At 35.9% G+C, this 18325-nt stretch overlaps 2 protein-coding genes across 2 annotated transcripts; one reads left to right on the forward strand and one right to left on the reverse strand.

The window, feature by feature from the left end:
- Positions 1 to 271: 271 nt before the first annotated feature.
- LOC144965808 (partner of Y14 and mago-like) lies at positions 272 to 4934 on the forward strand. Its single transcript, XM_078901549.1, has 3 exons — positions 272 to 458; positions 1394 to 1490; positions 2610 to 4934. The coding sequence occupies exons 1-3, from the start codon at positions 410 to 412 to the stop codon at positions 3031 to 3033; spliced, it is 570 nt and encodes a 189-aa protein (XP_078757675.1). The 5' UTR covers positions 272 to 409; the 3' UTR covers positions 3034 to 4934.
- Positions 4935 to 12594: 7660 nt separating this feature from the next.
- LOC144965811 (anaphase-promoting complex subunit 11-like) lies at positions 12595 to 16963 on the reverse strand. Its single transcript, XM_078901553.1, has 3 exons — positions 16938 to 16963; positions 13892 to 14010; positions 12595 to 12847 (listed from the first exon to the last, which is right to left on the reverse strand). The coding sequence occupies exons 1-3, from the start codon at positions 16946 to 16948 to the stop codon at positions 12729 to 12731; spliced, it is 249 nt and encodes an 82-aa protein (XP_078757679.1). The 5' UTR covers positions 16949 to 16963; the 3' UTR covers positions 12595 to 12728.
- Between the last annotated feature and the right edge of the window lie 1362 nt (positions 16964 to 18325).

Genomic DNA, 18325 nt, shown 5'->3' on the forward strand with positions numbered 1-18325 from the left:
GAAGATGCCTTTATCTGTGGAACCGACTTTGCAGATAGATCCACTTTTTCTTTAAATGAATGAATTCACCTTCTCAATATTGAAATGATGACTCTTTAATAAAATTCTATGACCATTTTATAGAGAAGAAATGGATTTATCTTTAAAATTGGTCTCTTATCTCGAACTATTTTTTTTTTCAAATAAAGTTGTAAAAACACGAAAACGTACGAATCTTTTTAATATAAAAAAACTGCTATCTTGACTGTTGACTGCTAGTCTAAACTTGAAAATTTTTAGCTGCTCTCCCTTTCCCCAGGTAGCTGCACCCTGCATGCGAGGCTCAGATCAGGCAGGGATATTATTGATAACCGAAGCCCTGCTTTTCTTTTGTTCTTAGACTTGATCTGCCATCGTAAAAAAAGCAACCATGGCCGCAGCCCCGGAAAGATCTGGAGTCGTTAGGGATCCAAAAACAGGTGCGATATTAAATATCACTGAAAATATTATAATTAGCTATCCGTCCATAATTTATTCAGAATTAAAATATTAGATTATAATGGTAATAATGAAATTTTCAATTTCTTGACATTTGAGCTTACCTTTGATTCCTAAGAATAAGAACTTTTTCCTATGTCATTCTCTTTTCTTTTGAATTATCTCAAATGGCAGAGTAAAACATGAAACGATCTCCAAAGAGTCATCGGAAGAAACATACTCTTGACTTGATGAGTTTAATCATTAATTAAAATTTTCAATTTGAATTAACTGTTGGGTCAGTTGCACTGCTCTTTATTAGACCAGACTGTCATGACTTCTTGCAACTACACCCTATACTACTCCAATCCACGCTGATCAAAACTTTGTCATTTATGTAATTGTAATGAATATCTGTGTGTGTTTATTTTATAGTTTTATCATTATTATGGACCTTTCCTTTACTTTTCTTAGCAATATACGAATTGAAACTAGACTAGCCTGTTGGACAAATCCATCCATTTGAATTAGATGAACTAAGTCATTGATTTATTTGATAAATTCATGACTGTAAGAGTTATTGTATAATTATAAGAGCAGTTAAGAACATCGGTTGACCTTGCACTTAGTGACAACAACATATCCATTTGGTCCAAGTCCAAGCTGATTTCTTGCCAAATTTGAGAGAAGGCTTGGAAGTCAGTGGTGTTCACACCAAAGATGTTCTAATTTTGGGTATAGTGCATTGAATTATTCATTTGGATTTGTACAAGTACAAGGAGTTGCGTTGTTTGTGATTGTATACCTTGGAAAAATTTCAGACCAAAATTGCTGTGTCTGCCGGGTTAATTCTCATTTGGAGTGTATATGAATTGTGTCTGACAGCGTTTGCAATATGATCTCTCTGTTATTTGCTTTTTTGCCCCCTTTGTTGCAGGAGAGATGCTCATTCCTGCCAGTCAAAGGCCAGATGGTTCTTGGAGGAAACCCAGAAGAGTCAAAGATGGTTATGTGCCTCAAGAGGAAGTTCCAACGTAAGTTGATCATGTGTTTTGATATATTTGTCTTCTTTGTGTGTGTGTGGGGGGGGGGGGGGGGAGTCTGGACGTCATCATTAGACTGATCTCATCAGAATTGTTTCAAATCTGGTATGTTTATTATGTTTATCATTGAATTACCAAGAGGGGTGAAAAATCGCGGATGCCCATCCTCACCAAGATTTTTCCCTTTGTCAAGATCATTATTCCGTATTTTGAAAGGAAATTGAGAATATTTTGAGCAATATTCAGAATGGAAGCATTGATGATTGCAAGTTAAGAAGCTGATTGCTAAATCTAAATATTTCCATCTCAATGCCTGCTTTTTCATGATCAATTAACTGCAAAATTTGAATTCTGAGCGATGAATGTTGTCTAAAAGCTCATTTGCAGCAATAATGTAAGAAATATTTGTTTCTGCACCCCCCCCCCCTCTCTCTCTCTCTCTCTCTCTCTCTCTCTCTCTCTCTCTCTCTCTCCTTACTTTTTCCTCAAGTCCTTTTAATTGTACATCTAGAATGTTTTTACTATCCAATTTTCTTCATTTTTACTGGCGCTGATATAAGCTAAATGTGTTGCAAGCACTGAAAACCCTTAAAAACAAACAAACAAACATTTTTGATGGTCTATAGTTTATTATGAGGAGCAACTGTCGGCAATGGGGAATCAAGAGGTTGTAGATTTGTACTGTAAAACAAAAGTTCCATATTGTATTCCAGGTGAATTTCACATCAAAAGTTAACAGCAATCTAATTTATTACCCTTATTTATGTTGAAAGGATGCTACATTGAAATTATAAAATCAGTGGAAAGAGGGATTTGGTTTGACAAGTTATTAATACAATACACATGGTTGCTGGTTCAGGGGGAAAGTAATCTACTACCTAAACACCTTGGCAAACTTGTATCTGATCGCCAAGCTTCAGTGAAAAGACACTGCGAACTGATTTCTTTGTTAAGCAAGTGATTGGAAAACATGCTGAATTCGTAAATATTCGGAAAATTGACAACTTTGGATACACAGAATTTTGTACATCTTTTTGATAAGGACAATTTCTTTTACAGTATCTGCTTCACATGATCTTTATCTAATGTCTGTCTTGTTTTTATTTCCAGCTTTCAGACCAAAGGTACTCAGTGGAGGGACAGTAAGCCTGATTATCCCATTGGACTGTGCAAAGAGGATGTTGAAAAACAGAAAAAGGCGAAGGAGGCCCAGATTGAGGCATCTACCAATGCTGCTGTTAGGTCAAAGAATTCCAAACGCAAAGACAAAAAGAAAAATGGGGGGAAAAATGTTGACTCTGTCTCCAAAGGCATTTCTGGTGTTGAGATTTCTGATTCGCCTAAAGACAGTGCTCACAAGGAAATTGCCAACAAGATTAAAACTTTGAAAAAGAAGTTGCGAGAGGTAAAAGAGCTTGAAGAAAAAATTGCGGCAGGTGATGTCAAACCATCTAAACAGCAGACAGATAAAGTGCAGAGAAAACAAGCTTTGATTGATGAAATAGAGGAGTTGCACTCAAAGAAGAAAGTTTGATTTGTGGTCACTGTGCATCACCTCTTTGTATTTGCCAAGCTTAAGTTTTACTAATGCTGAAATTTTACAAAGTTGTTTTTTATTGAAGTTCTTGGACTTAAATTATTTTATTTTTTTGGTAACATTTCTATGTTACAGTTAAGTTTTATCAATTTTTATCATCATACTGATACACTTGTTTCAGTTAAAGTTTTTATGTTAATACTGCTCAGCACCAGTTCCAAAGCGTTGTGTCCTTCCATAAGTTGGGATTTATGAACTGTAAATAATCCTAAAGAAAAGAGATATTGTCATCAAATGGGAGAGAGAGATAAGTATGAATGGAGAAAGACTGAAAATTGTGAGAGAGAGAAAGAGAGGTGTAACTATGTGCTATAGTAAGAAATGTTGTCACTCTGTGCTATAACAGTCTCACGCACATTCCTAATCCCTTGGACGCATAATCTCAATCTTCTCAGTAATTCAACTGTGTTAATTTTTCATTGATTTAACCAGGGACAGGGAATGTGTGTAGAATGTAATAATAAAATATGTTGTCACAATGTGCTGTAATGATATAAAATAATCTTCTAAAATGTTTTAAATGTCCTTAATTCACTTTGCTAACTCTATGTACAATAGACTGTGTTCACTCCGACTCCAAATGGTTATGATTAAATGCTTGATATGGATAACTATAATGTTATAATAATGATACATCATGCTTCCACAATATATTGAAATACCCAATTAAATAAGACACTGGGACTTGAAAGTGTTTTTTTTTTTTTTTTTAAATTTATTCTTAACGGTACTATGTGACTATATACATTATTTAACAGTAATAACTATTTCACATATTTAGTCTCTAATCTGCATCATTCTCTTGATCTTTTCCAATATTTGAGGCTTGAGGTGGGGAGAAGTAAGAGGCTTCGTATTATTTCTAAAAATATAAATTTAAGTGTAAGCTGCAATCTTAGGTCTGGCTACATGTGTGGCAAATTTATGGTTTCTGAGATTATGCTTAGATTAAGATTACACAATTTCAGTCCAGTCACATTTTCTTTGAAAGGCAAGGCAGCATAAATGTTGGTTTTAATTGTCAAACCCTATGGATATGAAATATCAATGAGTTTAGGTAGCTATTTCATATTCCATGAAAAGTGTAGGTAACGTTGGACTTAAGAACACTTGCTGTCTGGGTCTATGGATTCTTCATCGATCCACACCCTTGCTGTGTCCCTTCATTACATTTGTCCTTTCTATGTAGCCTTCTGTCCTTGTTCTTGAATGAGACCATTTCATTTCAAGTAAGCCCTGTCTAAAGTCTTACACACAGAGAGAAGCAGTCAGGTACATTTATATTTTCTAGAGAAATGATATTCCTATCTTTTTTATTTAATTATTACCAATATATATAAATGTTATGAGCATATTGTATCCTTTGTGGTTGGGGTATTGTTCTTGTCTCTGGATTGGAGAGTTGGTCTTAGACCAGATGCATGGATAGATGGTTTCTGGTTCGACTCTGTTCTCTGTTTTTGAAGTCATTATATCCCATGAGCATCAGATTCTGGCATTCTCGGATTTTAACACTCGTTTTTGGCTTCTCCAGAGAGCGTGCTAGAATCCAGTGAGTACTGTACTGAAATGACATAAAAGTGTCACAAGTACCGCAATACCATTAAAACAAAACAAAGTGTAGATATGTCACTTTTCCTTTGGACAGCATTACTATAAGCAGCAAAAATAATTATTTTTGTTACAAAGACCATGAACAAAATGACATCCATCATTGTTATTTGTTTCCACTGATATTGTTGTATTGACATGAAATTGTTATTGGATTGTTTTCTGTGAGTATTTCTGTTGTTTTAGTGTTGCCAAAACAATAAATTTTACCAGTCTTAGTCGTATCATTGACAGTGTTTCAATTTTTATTCTTTTTGTTGTATGACTCTCGCTTTCAGACGGTGGAGTCTTTCGACTTCCCATTGTGAGCAGAATGTCATTTGCTGTATCTTCTATTCCCCGTATCTGTTTTCCCTTTCCATGCTGCTCTCTATCTTTGTTCTCTGGTTTTTTTTCTTGGACCTGGTGGAGGTCCTTAGCTGGGAGGGAGACAGTCAAATGTATAATGCCTTTATTTTTATAGAGATGATGTAAATCCTTTCTCTTGATATGCTTACTATTACTTAAATTGACTCCATGTGACCGGTTGTGAGAATGCAAAAATGAAGACTTAATGAAATACTACAACAGAGAACTATGAAGGCTGAGCAATAAGACTTTACTAAAATGAAGGATTCATTTGTATTGAATTATCCTTTTTCATTTTCAATCAATGATTGTGGTTTAGTACTCAATAAATATTTGTTTTAAATAACCAACACTAAGATTTGATTTGTAACTTAACACATATTACATTAGCGATAACAGCATGAGAGGCGCAAAATGTATCACAAAGAAGAAGATTAAGAAGAATTTTTAAAAAGGCAGTCCATCCTATTAGTTTTGAATATATTGTACTACTTTGTAGGCATTTGAGTGGAGCCTTTGCCTGTGCATGGGTGTAACATAATTTAGGCAATGTAATAGGATATGCTTGTAAAATCTCCTGCTTTATCCTCCCCTCATTGTGGGCAGAAAGGTTCCTTGCAATGTTTTCCATCTCCCTCTATATCCGTTTTCCAGCTGTCTTTTTGGGTGGTTTGGTTATTTTGTCATCTTATAGTGAGCAGAGAGGTCACTTGTTTCTATTACCCTCATATATATCTATTCTCCAACTGGCTTTCTTTGTCGTCGAATGAGATTATTTGATTTTGTCATGGCCTTGTCCGGGGGGGGGGGGGGTTCTTGACCTCCAGTAATGGGCAGGGAGGCACTGTGTGTTCTATCCTATATCTGTATTCCAAAATGTTTGCTGTTTTTGTCTTGGGATGGGATTACTTGGTTATGTCCTACAGGCCCGTAAATCTTCCGTCTATTGTCGGATTTCCGACAGTACGATTTTGCTCTATAAGTGCTTAAAAAAATAAAATAAAAGATAATAGTAAAATTAAAATTCATAACGCCAAAGAACAGAACCAATGAAAAAGAAAATAAAAGACTTATTTCGTTCCTCAAAAAAATTAGATTTTATTCTGTTTCAAATGCCGACTTATAAAAAAAAACAAACCAAAAACCTTTTTATTTGTCGCATCAAAGACAAAACATGCCGTCTATCAGTTAGCTATAATATTATCATGCCACCTACACGCTCCGCTAGACGTTTATGTATCCACTGCTTGGCTACTGTGTCACAGCCAGTGAGAGAGAGTTCGCGCGAGTCGTCTTCACACACACACACCTAGTCAGTAAATAACGCACACACAGAAGTGTGTCGAACTGGACCGGAAGGTTTCTCTCTATTTTGCTACCGACACACATGCATATCTCTGGTTCTTATTTCTCAGTCTCTATATTTCTTTGGTTCAGTCCCGATGTGAACCGGAAAAAAAAATAATGCGAAATATACATTCTTCTTCGAAAGCTCTCACACCACCGCACCACCTCCTCTTCTTCTATAAGAATTAATCCAAATAAACGAAAGAATCAGCGTAAACATTTAACACAAACAGGAGCGAAGATACGCAGCACTACTAGACGTCTAGATACACATCCTTCAAAAGGGTAGGAATTGTTCTCTTCCTTTCATTTTACAACTCAGACCTGGGACCTCAAATAATTGGGATTTTTTTGTTTGTTTGATACCATAAACTAAGGACCTCGTTTTAAAAAAGTAGGGGAAAGTGCATGGCGTACTAAAAGAGTCGTATACGAGGGCTCTTTCATAATTAACCGAAAATGCCTGTAAAATCCGCGTTTTTTATGCTATCAACAAAATTCTTGCACGTGTTCATACCTTGACTCGTCCATTTCTCTACGTAACAGCCAAGTCTGTCGACACACTTCTGCCAACGCCGCACCATGGAATAGATACCCTCTCGGAAGAAATTTCCGTCAAGGTTTTGTAGCCATTTCCGCACATGGTCAACAAGCTCTTCATCGACATCAAAGCGCTTTCCTGCCGGCTCACGTTTCAGTGGCCCAAAGAGGTGATAATCAGATGGTGCGAGGTCTGGACTGTGTGGTGGGTGTGGCAAAATCTCCCATCCATATTTCTCTAGCCAACCTTGCGTCACTCGTGCTGTGTGGGGTGTAGCGTTGTCGTGTTGCAAAATGACCCCGTTGGTCAACTGCCCTGGGCGCTTTCTGCGAATGGCCTCCCTAAGCTTGTCAAGAGTTTGGCAGTACCTTGCAGCATTGATTGTTTCTCCAGGTTGTAAGGTTTCGAACAGAATAACACCACGACTGTCCCAGAAAACAGTTCCCATTATTTTCTTTGCTGACCGCATGACTTTGAATTTCTTCGCGACAGGTGAGGATGGATGTTTCCATGTCATCGAATCTTGCTTTGTTTCTGGGGTGCAATGGTGCAACCAAGTCTCATCACCGGTGACTATGCTGTCAAGAAAAGTCACATCGTACCCTAGAAAGTCTCCACCGGCGTTGGCAGTATGCCCGTGAACCCTGCGTGAGCTCTTGCTTCTTCTCAAAAGTTCCCTGCAGATGTCCAATCTTTGTTCTTTAAGATTGTCTGTCAATTGCTTAGGAACCCATCTTGCGCTGACTTTTCTGTAGCCAAGTTCATCAAATACAATTCTATGGGCAGAAGTTTCCGAAATTTCAAGACTGCTTGCGATTTCATGAAGTTTCAACCTCCTGTCTTGACGAATAAGCTCATCAACTCGCTTCACATTGTCTTCTGACGTCGCAGTTATCGAATGCCCTCTCCTTTCCCTGTCTGTCAAGTCGGAATGGCCGGCTTCAAACAAATTACACCAGTGATAGACTTGTGTACGGCTTATAACATGCTCACCATATACACTCTGAAGTTCTTTATGAATTTCGGTAGGATTCAGACTTTTGGCGTTCAAAAAACGTATGACAGCTCTGATTTCCTCCTTTGACCAAGTTTCAAGGTGGGCCGCCATCTTTAAAATCGTCTAGAAATTCATTGTGCAAAATGATGCACTTCATAATTTCTGGGAATATCCGTAAGGAAATAAGGAATATCATGTCGTTTACAGAATTAAAAAATCTCCAATGGTTGCTGAGCAATGGGCATTTTTCGGTTATTTCTGAAAGAGCCCTCGTAGTAGGGCTATGGGAAAGTGACATGATTTGACTAGTCAATTGACGTGTCATATCTGTGTTGTGTCCATATTTTTGTCCTGTTGTGTCTATTTTCGCATGTTCAAAAAGTTCCGACAATTTTTTCACCAACCAGCCTGGTCCTGGACTGTAACCCTGGCTGGGAGGGAAACAGTCAAATGTGTAGTTTAGAGTTTTGGGAGATAATATTTTTTGTCTTGTAAATCATCTCTCTGCACTGTTACTGTTATGCATTGTATTGTTTTTGTTATATAATAATTTGTGAACATTTGAGTGTATTCCTCTTACTCTTAGACGGGACCTGTCACTTTTAGGTGAGCTCAAACTAAGTATACTGATAGTGTGCTCTTGGAATCTACATATATGTTTCCTATTTGAACCATTGTCTTACTTTTTCTTGGGTGCTTTAATTGTTATTCTTGAAGTTTTTACTATCCCATTTTCTCTCTTTTTACTGGCGCTGATATGACCTTATTACATAATGTGTTGTAAGTGCCATAAAACAAAACTCAAACTCAAAAACACAGTCGAGTCCTTGGTTAAGGCTCTTCACGTGCACTTTTTCACTGTATTCGGGTGTTAAATGAGTATCGTATATAGCTGTTAATAACTTTGTTTCTACTCGCCTTCTTGCGATCTGTGATGCAGGCAAGGGATCACAGTGGAAACCTGGGTGGGGTTCCTGACCTCCCATAGTGGGCAGGGGGGTACTTACTGTGTCCTCTATCCCCTTATATCTGTTTTCCAACATGCTTTCTGTCTTTGTCTTGGAACTTGGAATGAGATTACTGGGTTTTGTCCTAGCTGGCAGGGAAACAGTCAAATGCATAGTTATGGTTTTGGGAGATGATATTTTTTTCCTTGTAAATCTCTCTCTGTTATGTATTATTATATTTGTTATTTTGAATGTATAATGTAGGCATTTGAATGTATTTCTCTTTGTTGGATTTTGTGCTTGTTTGGATGAGACTTATAGGTGATCTCAAACTAAGAACATTGGAATCTACATCTGATCCCTATTTTTCGTGGGTGCTTTAATTGTAATTCTAGAAATTTTTACTATCCCATTTTCTTCCTTTTTACTGGCGCTGATATAACCTAAATGTGTTGCAAGCGCCGTAAAACCCTTAAAACCAAACAACAATCTCCAGTTAAGGCAGGCTGTACCATTGTGACGAAAATATAGGAATTAAATCATCTCCATCTATCACTATCAAGTAACCTCTGTGGTGAATGGTAGCACATCTGATCAGTAATAAGATCTAAGGCGCAATCCCCAGCCAAGATGGGCTGATTTAAAAAAAATTATTTTGTGTTTTTCTTTGTTTCTTTCTTGTACTGTTTTAAACACACTTTTCAGATCTATTTCTTATTGCCTGCTCCCAAATTTGTCACATGTGAAGAAAACCATTTTTTCTTCTTTCCCTGTGACAAGTAGTGAGACTATTTCATTCTCACTATCCGACTTGGGTGGTTGGTCTTTTACTTTCAATCCATCAAAAATGGCACCAACAGAGATTTCCCTGTTTATTACTGCGTTCAAGGGGACTAGATATAATTTTGTCGACCAATCAAGCATTTAAGTTTGCTATGAGTATGGGATTTTCTTCATTGGTTGAAAAGCAAGTGTTTTTATTGGAACATAAATTTCATCTCAACTCTTGATATGAAGTTGTCAATTACAACTATATCAATGTCGCTATACAAGGTTTTTATTGAAATATTTGTCGCCATCATGGTGAATTTTACAATACATAGTATTACCTACTAATAATATACAGGAAAAAAGTCGGGACTTGGGCACCGCTGTATAGAGGATGTTAATTTTTTTCTAACTTGCACTGAAGTTATGTCTCAGAGCAAAATCTCACGGAAGGCCTGTAGGAAACCAAAATTATCTTACCCCTACTACAAAATGAGGACACACTCAGATAGAATGTACAACAGACAAAGAAAGAATTGACAACACAGGTGACCTTCCCAGCCCATAAGGAAAGTTAAGGGCGCCACTAATCAGTTCAGCAATTTGCTGGGTGTAATGTTGGCTTGTTTTTAAGGGTTTTACGGCGCTTGCAGCACATTTAGGTCATATCAGCGCCAGTAAAAAGGAAGAAAATGGGATAGTAAAAAGTTCTAGAATTACAATAAAGCATCCAAGAAAAGGGAAGACAAAGGGGAATTGGTTCAAATAAGAAACAGGTGTAGATTCCAAAAGCAAACTATCAAAGTAGGTACTTAGTTTGAGATCACTAAAAGTCTCATCCAGACACAAGCACAGGTCCCCGCTAAGAGGAATACACTCAAATGTTTTACAAATCATACATAATAGAGACATAATGCAGTGCATAACAGAGAGATGATTTACAAGGAAAAAAAAAATCATCTCCCAAAACTCTAACTAAACATTTGACTGTTTCCCTCCCAGCCAGGGCCTGGACAAAACCAAGTAATCTCATTGCAAGACAAAGATAGAAAGCATGTTGGAAAACAGATATAGGTGGGTAGAAGGCACAGTAAGTAATTCCCTGCCCACTATGGGAGGTAAGGAACCCCACCCAGTGGGTGTTATGTGATTTGTGTTTGTCATTAGAAGTTTAACAGTGATTGCAACACAATTTAAAACTTGATTGGGGAGGTTGCAGATATGAATTTAACACTAAAGAAAAGGTAAGACAAAGGGGACTAGATCAAATAGGAAATAGAGGATTCGACCAATGTGCATATTTTGACATTACCTAAAAGTCCCATCCAGGCACATGCAAAGGATTCCGCTAGGAAGGATACACTAAAATATTTATGATGTACAATATATTCAAAACTAAAATCTAATACTATGCGGAGAGATTATTTTACAAGGGAAAATGTCTCTCGAAAAAAGAAAAAAAAAAAAGGAACTATACATTTGACTGTCACATTCTTAGCTAAGGATCCTAGCAAAAATCTCAACTCAGAACAAAGACAGACAAAGGAAAATCAGATATGGAGGAATGAAGGCACAGCAAGAGTAACCTCCCACTATGGGATGTCAGAAGACCTTATCGCAGAGGGATATTTGGAGGACGGTTGATTGGCAGAATTTAAAATATTTAAAAAAAATAAAAATTATAGAGCAACAGTGGATAGCCAACATTTGCTAAAGCCATTGTTTAATACTTCGAAGACCATTCCATTCTTATACTAGAGATTATATTTTGCAATTTGCAAATATATTTTTCCTGAAACCTTTTTTAATAAATTGGTTTAATTGTAGTGAAATTTCACTTTCATCAGTTATGATCTAGCAGTTACAGGCTTCTAAACTTTTCCAGGTTTTTCTCTCGCACTCAATAGATATATGCAAATAGAGCAAAAAGAAAATTCTACGTCATGTTGACCTGGGTAGATTGTGGCTTTGTGGGTTTTTTAAAATGGTTTTACGGCACTTGCAACACATTAAGGTCATATCAGCGCCAGTAAAAAGGGAAAAAATGGGATAGTATAAAGTTCTAGAATTACAATTAAAGCATCCAAGAATAAGGCAGACAAAGGGGAATTGGTTCAAAAGGGAACAGATGTAGATTCCAAGAGCACACTATCAGTGTACTTAAATTGAGATCACCTTAAAGTCTCATCCAGACACAAGCACAGGTCCCCACTAAGATGAATACACTCAAATGTTTACAAATCATATATAATAACATAAATAAAACATAATAGAGTGCATAACAGAGAGATGATTTACAAGAAAAAATATCATCTCCCAAAACTAACTATACATTTGACTGTTTCCCTCCCAGCCAAGGTGTCCAGCCAGGGCCAGGACAAAACCAAGTGATCTCATTCCAAGACAAAAAGCATGTTGGAAAACAGACATAGGGGGATAGAAGACATAGTATGTACCTCCCTGCCCACTATGGGAGGTCAGGAACCCCACCCAGGATTGTGGCTTTGATGAAAGAAGAGATGACCAGTCTACTATAGTGTGCAAACTGCGTTTTTAGTGTAGTGAAATTGGCCTCTGATAATAAAGCGAAAGAAAGGTTAGGAAGTTACATCGAAGGGGACAGCAAATTTTAAGCAAGTGTCCCCTTCATGATGGGTACAACAATCCCAACCAAAAACCTTTGTGAACATCTTAAAATGTGATTGAGATGCATCTTTTTTTTTTTTGCAAGCTAAAATAAATGCAAAAGAGAAAATGAGAACAATAAAAAAATTATGTCATGTATATAATATATTTTTTATTGAAACGTAAAAGAAAAAAAACAAAAAAAAAACAAACAAACCCCGCAACATTTCCTCACATTCTTCAATCCAGGCTCACTTTATATTTACAATTATTATAAATATGAAAAAACAATAAAAAGACAAACAACACAAAAAATGATGATATCATCTGGATAACTGAAACCCAGGTGAGTAAGAAAACAATAATGATAAATTACAAAACTGACCATGAACCATAATCACAATCAAACAACACTAAATGTACAGAATGTAACATTTGATCAGGACGATCAGCCTGCTTTCCATTTCCACTCTTGTCTACACATGGGGCATGGGGAGCTGATGGTTTGAGACTGGAGCCATTTCACGATGCAATGGATGTGGAACACATGGCAGCACTGACCCCATACTGGAATGAAATAGTTTATGAAAGAGAATTTATCTTAATGTTTTGAATTATATATATTTATATAAACAGTGTAATACAGAAATCTCGAACACGTAAATTTCGAAATCACAGAATCTCAAACATGTCTCAATTCCCCTTTTTAATCCTTCTATCCTTTTTTTATAATGATGACAACACAAAAATCTCGAACACTTTTGGGAGGCCAACACAGAAATCTCGAACAAACTGGACATTCACTTTTGTATTCGTTCATAAAATTCTGTTGACTTATGTTTGTATTGAACGCAAAAGAAAGCTATCATCGCTCTCAGTGAGGTGTTAATTGAGGTAGTTAATGTAACAATCCCCCATCCTCTTCTTCACCCACATGACCGAATGTTGTTATGAAAAGTCTGGGCTAGAGTAATATTTAATGTGGGGAAAATTTCAAAATTATGGTGATGGCGTTGTGCTTTTGACTAGTCTTTGTTGTTACCAGAAATATGAACAGTTTAGATCATAATTAATTTCATTATAATTACAAAAGAATAAGGGTTTAATGGAGCCGTTAAAAATTTCAGATTAAAAATGCTACAAATATAAAGGAATTTAACATTGCACTTGATAGAGAACTTTGTGACTTAAAATACATATATGACTGAACATTCACAATATTTCAATTATAGGAATGGATGCTTTTTTAAATGTTCATCTCTACTTGAATCTGTTTCTCCTTTTTAAATATCTTTTTTTTCTCTCAAAGAATATACAATGTGTAATAATAATGTAATATAGCACCTGTCCCATACAATTTAGCTCTAGGCGCACAAAAGACATGGCATGCAATATAAAAGATTTACTCAAACAAATTTTCAAGAGCATTTAATGCAGAATTTTAATTAAAAAAATATAAATTATGGTAAATAAACCCTTTGAGGTGATATTATAATTATGAAAAATGTGTAATGTACAATATATTTGTTACTTCTGTTTTAAAGACATTTAAGGAACACTTGGTTCATTTTAAAGCACTATTACTGATATGATACGATATTGTGAAAATACCTAAAGGACATTCATCTCCTGGCAACTTGCAGTCAGGACAGCATCCATCAAAAGCCATTCGACAGATTCCACAATTGTCATCATTGGCAATCCACTTCCATGTCGCCACACCCATCCAACTGAAAAGAAATATTAAGGGGTTAAAAAACCATAAAACTTTTATTGTTATGTACATAACCTGTGCAATAACAGTGATATGAAGCAACTAACTAATGCCTGGCTTTGCTGTGCATCTACTGACAAAGACATATAGTATGAACAAATGGCTATCTCCATAGCAGTGATGACAATGACAATTTGTCAAAAGGAGGAAATTTACCAGCCCATCTGTCAAGCCCGAATCTAATGCAAAAATAACATAGCTATTCATAGTTATTTAATATTACGTAATAAAATACTCCTTCAAAAACACATATATTCTGATAATTAGACACAACCTGACTTTTTGTAAATATAATTTAACGAATCGTCATTTCCAATTAAACATATTTTAGAGGCCTATAATGCCGCCCACTATATCAATAGATTATGATAAACTTTTGGCCAAAAGACTAGGTGGTGTCTGTATCATTGCAATCTTGTGGTTATGCGGCTTATAAATAAGAATCTTTAATCAATTGCAAAACATATTCCATCTAAACAACAATTTCAAAATTAAGCCTTTAAACCATGATTTCATATTATCTCTCTATCACCAAGTGATATCTATAAACATAATATGAAAATAGAAGGATGGCTGTGTGTGTGTGTGTGTGTGTGTGTGTGTGTGTGTGTGTGTGTGTGTGGAGAGAGAGAGAGAGAGAGAGAGAGAGAGAGAGAGAGAGAGAGAGAGAGAGAGAGAGAGAGAGAGAGAGAGAGAGAGAGAGAGAGAGAGAGAGAGAGAGAGAGAGAGATAGAGAGAGAGAGAGAGAGAGAGAGAGAGAGAGAGAGAGAGAGAGAGAGAGAGAGAGAGAGAGAGAGAGAGAGAGAGCACTCTGCAAGAATACATTATGACTTGATTTTTTTTTTGTAATTAGACATTATAATTGGTAATGGATTCTATTAACGAATTCAGAACAAACAAACAACAACAAAAAAAAGGAAGACTCATTTATAAAATCGCTAAATGTACTAATATGCTACAACTAAAGGGTACAAAAAAAATTTACACCCATTTGCCCCATCCCCTTCCCTTTCTATCACCTTCTCATCCAAGGTCATCAAGTATCAAGGGTCTTGTGCCACTTTTGACACTTGGACACGTACAGAACCAGATGCAACTGAAGCAGCTGTTATACCAAACAGAAGCATACTGAAACTCATTCTTCCTGCATACCATTGGAATCACTTACCAAACACCCTCACCTCAGCCACCAGCAGTGTATATTTTAAATCAACTTTTTCATCTCTTAGGCAATGAATTTAAAGCTTTGTTTTTTTCTGAGAATACTGGATCAACTAATAATAATAATAATAATAATAATAATAATAATAATAATACTTTATTGCATCCCAAAAAGGAAATTTTTTGTACAGACGTGTTATAATTTACACATAAGATAAAAATACAATGGAAATAGGATGTATATATATAAAAAAGGAGCAGCTCTATAACCAGAGCTGCGCTTTATAATATGAATAATTTCAAACACTGTAAAATAGTTAAAACTGTCACTATAAATTGAAAATTGAAAAGATTGCAAAACAAATAAATTAATAAATTAATATTTATATTTTTTAAAAGTAAAAATGAGAAATAATTATATAAAATGATTATTGCTTGTTGTTATAAAGCCTAATACTGGACGGCAGAAAAGATTTTCGGTGTCTCTCTGTTTTCGTTGAAATAGAGAAAGGGCGACCACTTCTTTCTGACATAATAATTGATGGTCTTAGTGGATGATACTGGTCATTTAATATTTTAGTTATTTTATTTATACAAAATTTCTCGTATAAAAGATCTACATCGTCAACATCATTTATATAGCGTTTAATGGATTTTTTAATATTTGAATTTATTTTGTTCCTTTCCACTGCTAAGCAATTGCCTCCCCAAGCTGTTATACAAAATGACAAAACACTTTCGATGACTGCTCTATAAAATAATGTGCAGAGGGTTTTATCTATTCTAAACTGAGAGAGTTTTGATAAAAAATATGTACGTCTGCACATCTTATGCCTAATTATTTTCAAGTGTTCATCCCACTTGAGCCTGTCATCAATCGTTACACCAAGGTATTTGTAGTGAGGAACTCGCTGGACGAATTGGTCCTTTAATTTTAACGGTTCTATCGGTTCCTTCACTCTCCTAAAGTCAATCACTAGCTCCTTTGTCTTGCTTATGTTAAGCTCTAGGTGGTGGGCATCACACCAAGACACAAATCTATCAATTTCTTGCCTATAAGCCACTTCGTTGCCATTTGTTATGAGGCCTTGAAGAGCGGTGTCATCTGCAAACTTTATTAAAGGTACACTCAGGTTTTGACTTCTACAGTCATTCGTGTATATTGTGAATAATACAGGGGACAATACACAACCCTGAGGAGCACCAGTATTTGTAGTTATACAGGAAGATTTGTTTTGTCCTAATTGAACATATTGTGCTCTCTCCGTAAGAAATTCGAGCACCCAAGCAATTATATACTTGTTTAAATTCAGTAAATTCAACTGAAGTAACATATATACAGATACAGATGTAAATCATACGAATGGAGAATTTTATCAGAGTAATCAATACAATAAATGACACTTGAACACTACATTGGATTCAATCTGATTCATTGTCCAAGAAAAAAAATAAGCACGAAATATTCCTAGGCTTGAGATGAAATATTTCTACATTTGTAAACAAAATAGAAAAATCGTCCATAACATTCTCATGGATTGTAATGCCCCCCCCCCCCTCTCTCTCTCTCTCCCCCCTCCCCCCCCTTCTCTCTCTCTCTCTCTCTTCTACTTCTCCAACCTATGATTTCCAAAAGGTGAATTATATTATCATAAGACAGAAAACAACTAGTAATAAAATCAAAGACAAGAATAAATAAAATACAGAGCATATGAAACTTACCCTTTGATCATGTGCGAAGATATGGGGGGAAAAAAAAGCATAAAAAAGGTTAGTTAATATAACTTTCATAAATAAGAGAAAAAAAAACCTTAAAAATTGTCATTGACTGGAATTTATGTGTAATTGCATTGGACACTTACAGCTTAAGCCAACCATAATTATTTGATGTGAAACACCAAATAACTAATCGAATTTATTGTAATACAATAATGTAAACACAAAAAACATTGATAATGATTGTTGACCTTCAGCGGTGATATGACTGATTGGTCATTGTATCAATATTCTATCATCAAGCTAGATCTCTTTGTTCATAATGTCAACACCACCACTACCAACATAACAAACGACTAATGGATGAAGTCCACTACTGCTACTATACTATGACTACTACTGCTACTACTTAGTAGAGAGAATGTATGCCTAAACACTACTAATCAGATATTCGTTAGTAGTGTCACAGGTGAAAAAAAGTGCCGTAAAAATAAATCCAAAACACTTTTTAATATGAAAAATGTATATTTTCAAAACACGACAGTGGCAAGTTAAGTCTTTCATTTGTCTAAAATTGGTTGATCCTGAATCCCACGTCACTGCTGATTAGAATCCTGTGCTATTCTTTTGAAAAAAAATTTCTACTTCAGGACAGCAAAGGAAAGCGCTGATCATGTAACCCATCATGACTAAGACTACTAAATACATAATATAAAGCACTGCTCATTACTATACCATAAATATAATTATATGGTTCCTATCTGTTAGCATTGAAAAAAACCCAAAACAAACAAAAAACTTTAGCAATTATAAATAGAGCCCAATATCCAATAAAGATGATCAAAGTCAAAGTGCTTCACAAGGGGTCCCTTTCCAAATAAACACTTAACATAATGCGATATTACATTTTTTCAGACAGAGAAAACCATGTAATGGCCAGGTACTAATTTTATACCTGATTATGGTGAAAGAATGTGAGTAATTAACCTTTTCCAAGGACACAACTATGCACTGCTTAGAGCAGGACTCGAACCCTGCACCTTCTGGTCAACAGGCCAGAGTCTTCCCACTTGACCAAAGAGAATGTATGTGAGTAATGAACCTTTTCCAAGGACACAACTATGCACGGCTTAGAGCAGGACTCGAACCCTGCTCCTTCTGGTCCACAGGCCAGTCATCCCACTAGACCAAATAGCATTAAACTCTTAAAATCATTGTCAGTAACAATTGCTTCCTACACTTTGGCTAGACGCCCTAGACAACAGAGTCAGAAAATAAAATGACTCTATTGGATTCCAAACAAGTCCCCTTGCATGTGAGTTGGGTGCTCTAACTCTTTGTTTCTTGAATTATGAATGATGGATTTCACACAGTGCTGCAGTGCAAAAGCCCAG

Source organism: Berghia stephanieae, chromosome 2 (genome assembly GCF_034508935.2).
Source record: "Berghia stephanieae isolate SIO BIC M18660-M18661 chromosome 2, UCSD_Bste_1.3, whole genome shotgun sequence".
Classification (NCBI taxonomy): Eukaryota; Metazoa; Mollusca; class Gastropoda; order Nudibranchia; family Aeolidiidae; genus Berghia; species Berghia stephanieae.

Bases quoted from the DNA above. Each gene is read 5' to 3' on its own strand.
- LOC144965808 (XM_078901549.1), top strand. From the start codon at position 410: ATGGCCGCAGCCCCGGAAAGATCTGGAGTCGTTAGGGATCCAAAAACA. The intron at 459-1,393 runs GTGCGATATTAA...CCTTTGTTGCAG, and splicing joins CGTTAGGGATCCAAAAACAG to GAGAGATGCTCATTCCTGCC. The intron at 1,491-2,609 runs GTAAGTTGATCA...TTTTATTTCCAG, and splicing joins CCTCAAGAGGAAGTTCCAAC to CTTTCAGACCAAAGGTACTC.
- LOC144965811 (XM_078901553.1), bottom strand. The intron at 12,848-13,891 runs GTATTTTCACAA...ATTTCATTCCAG, and splicing joins AGGAGATGAATGTCCTTTAG to TATGGGGTCAGTGCTGCCAT.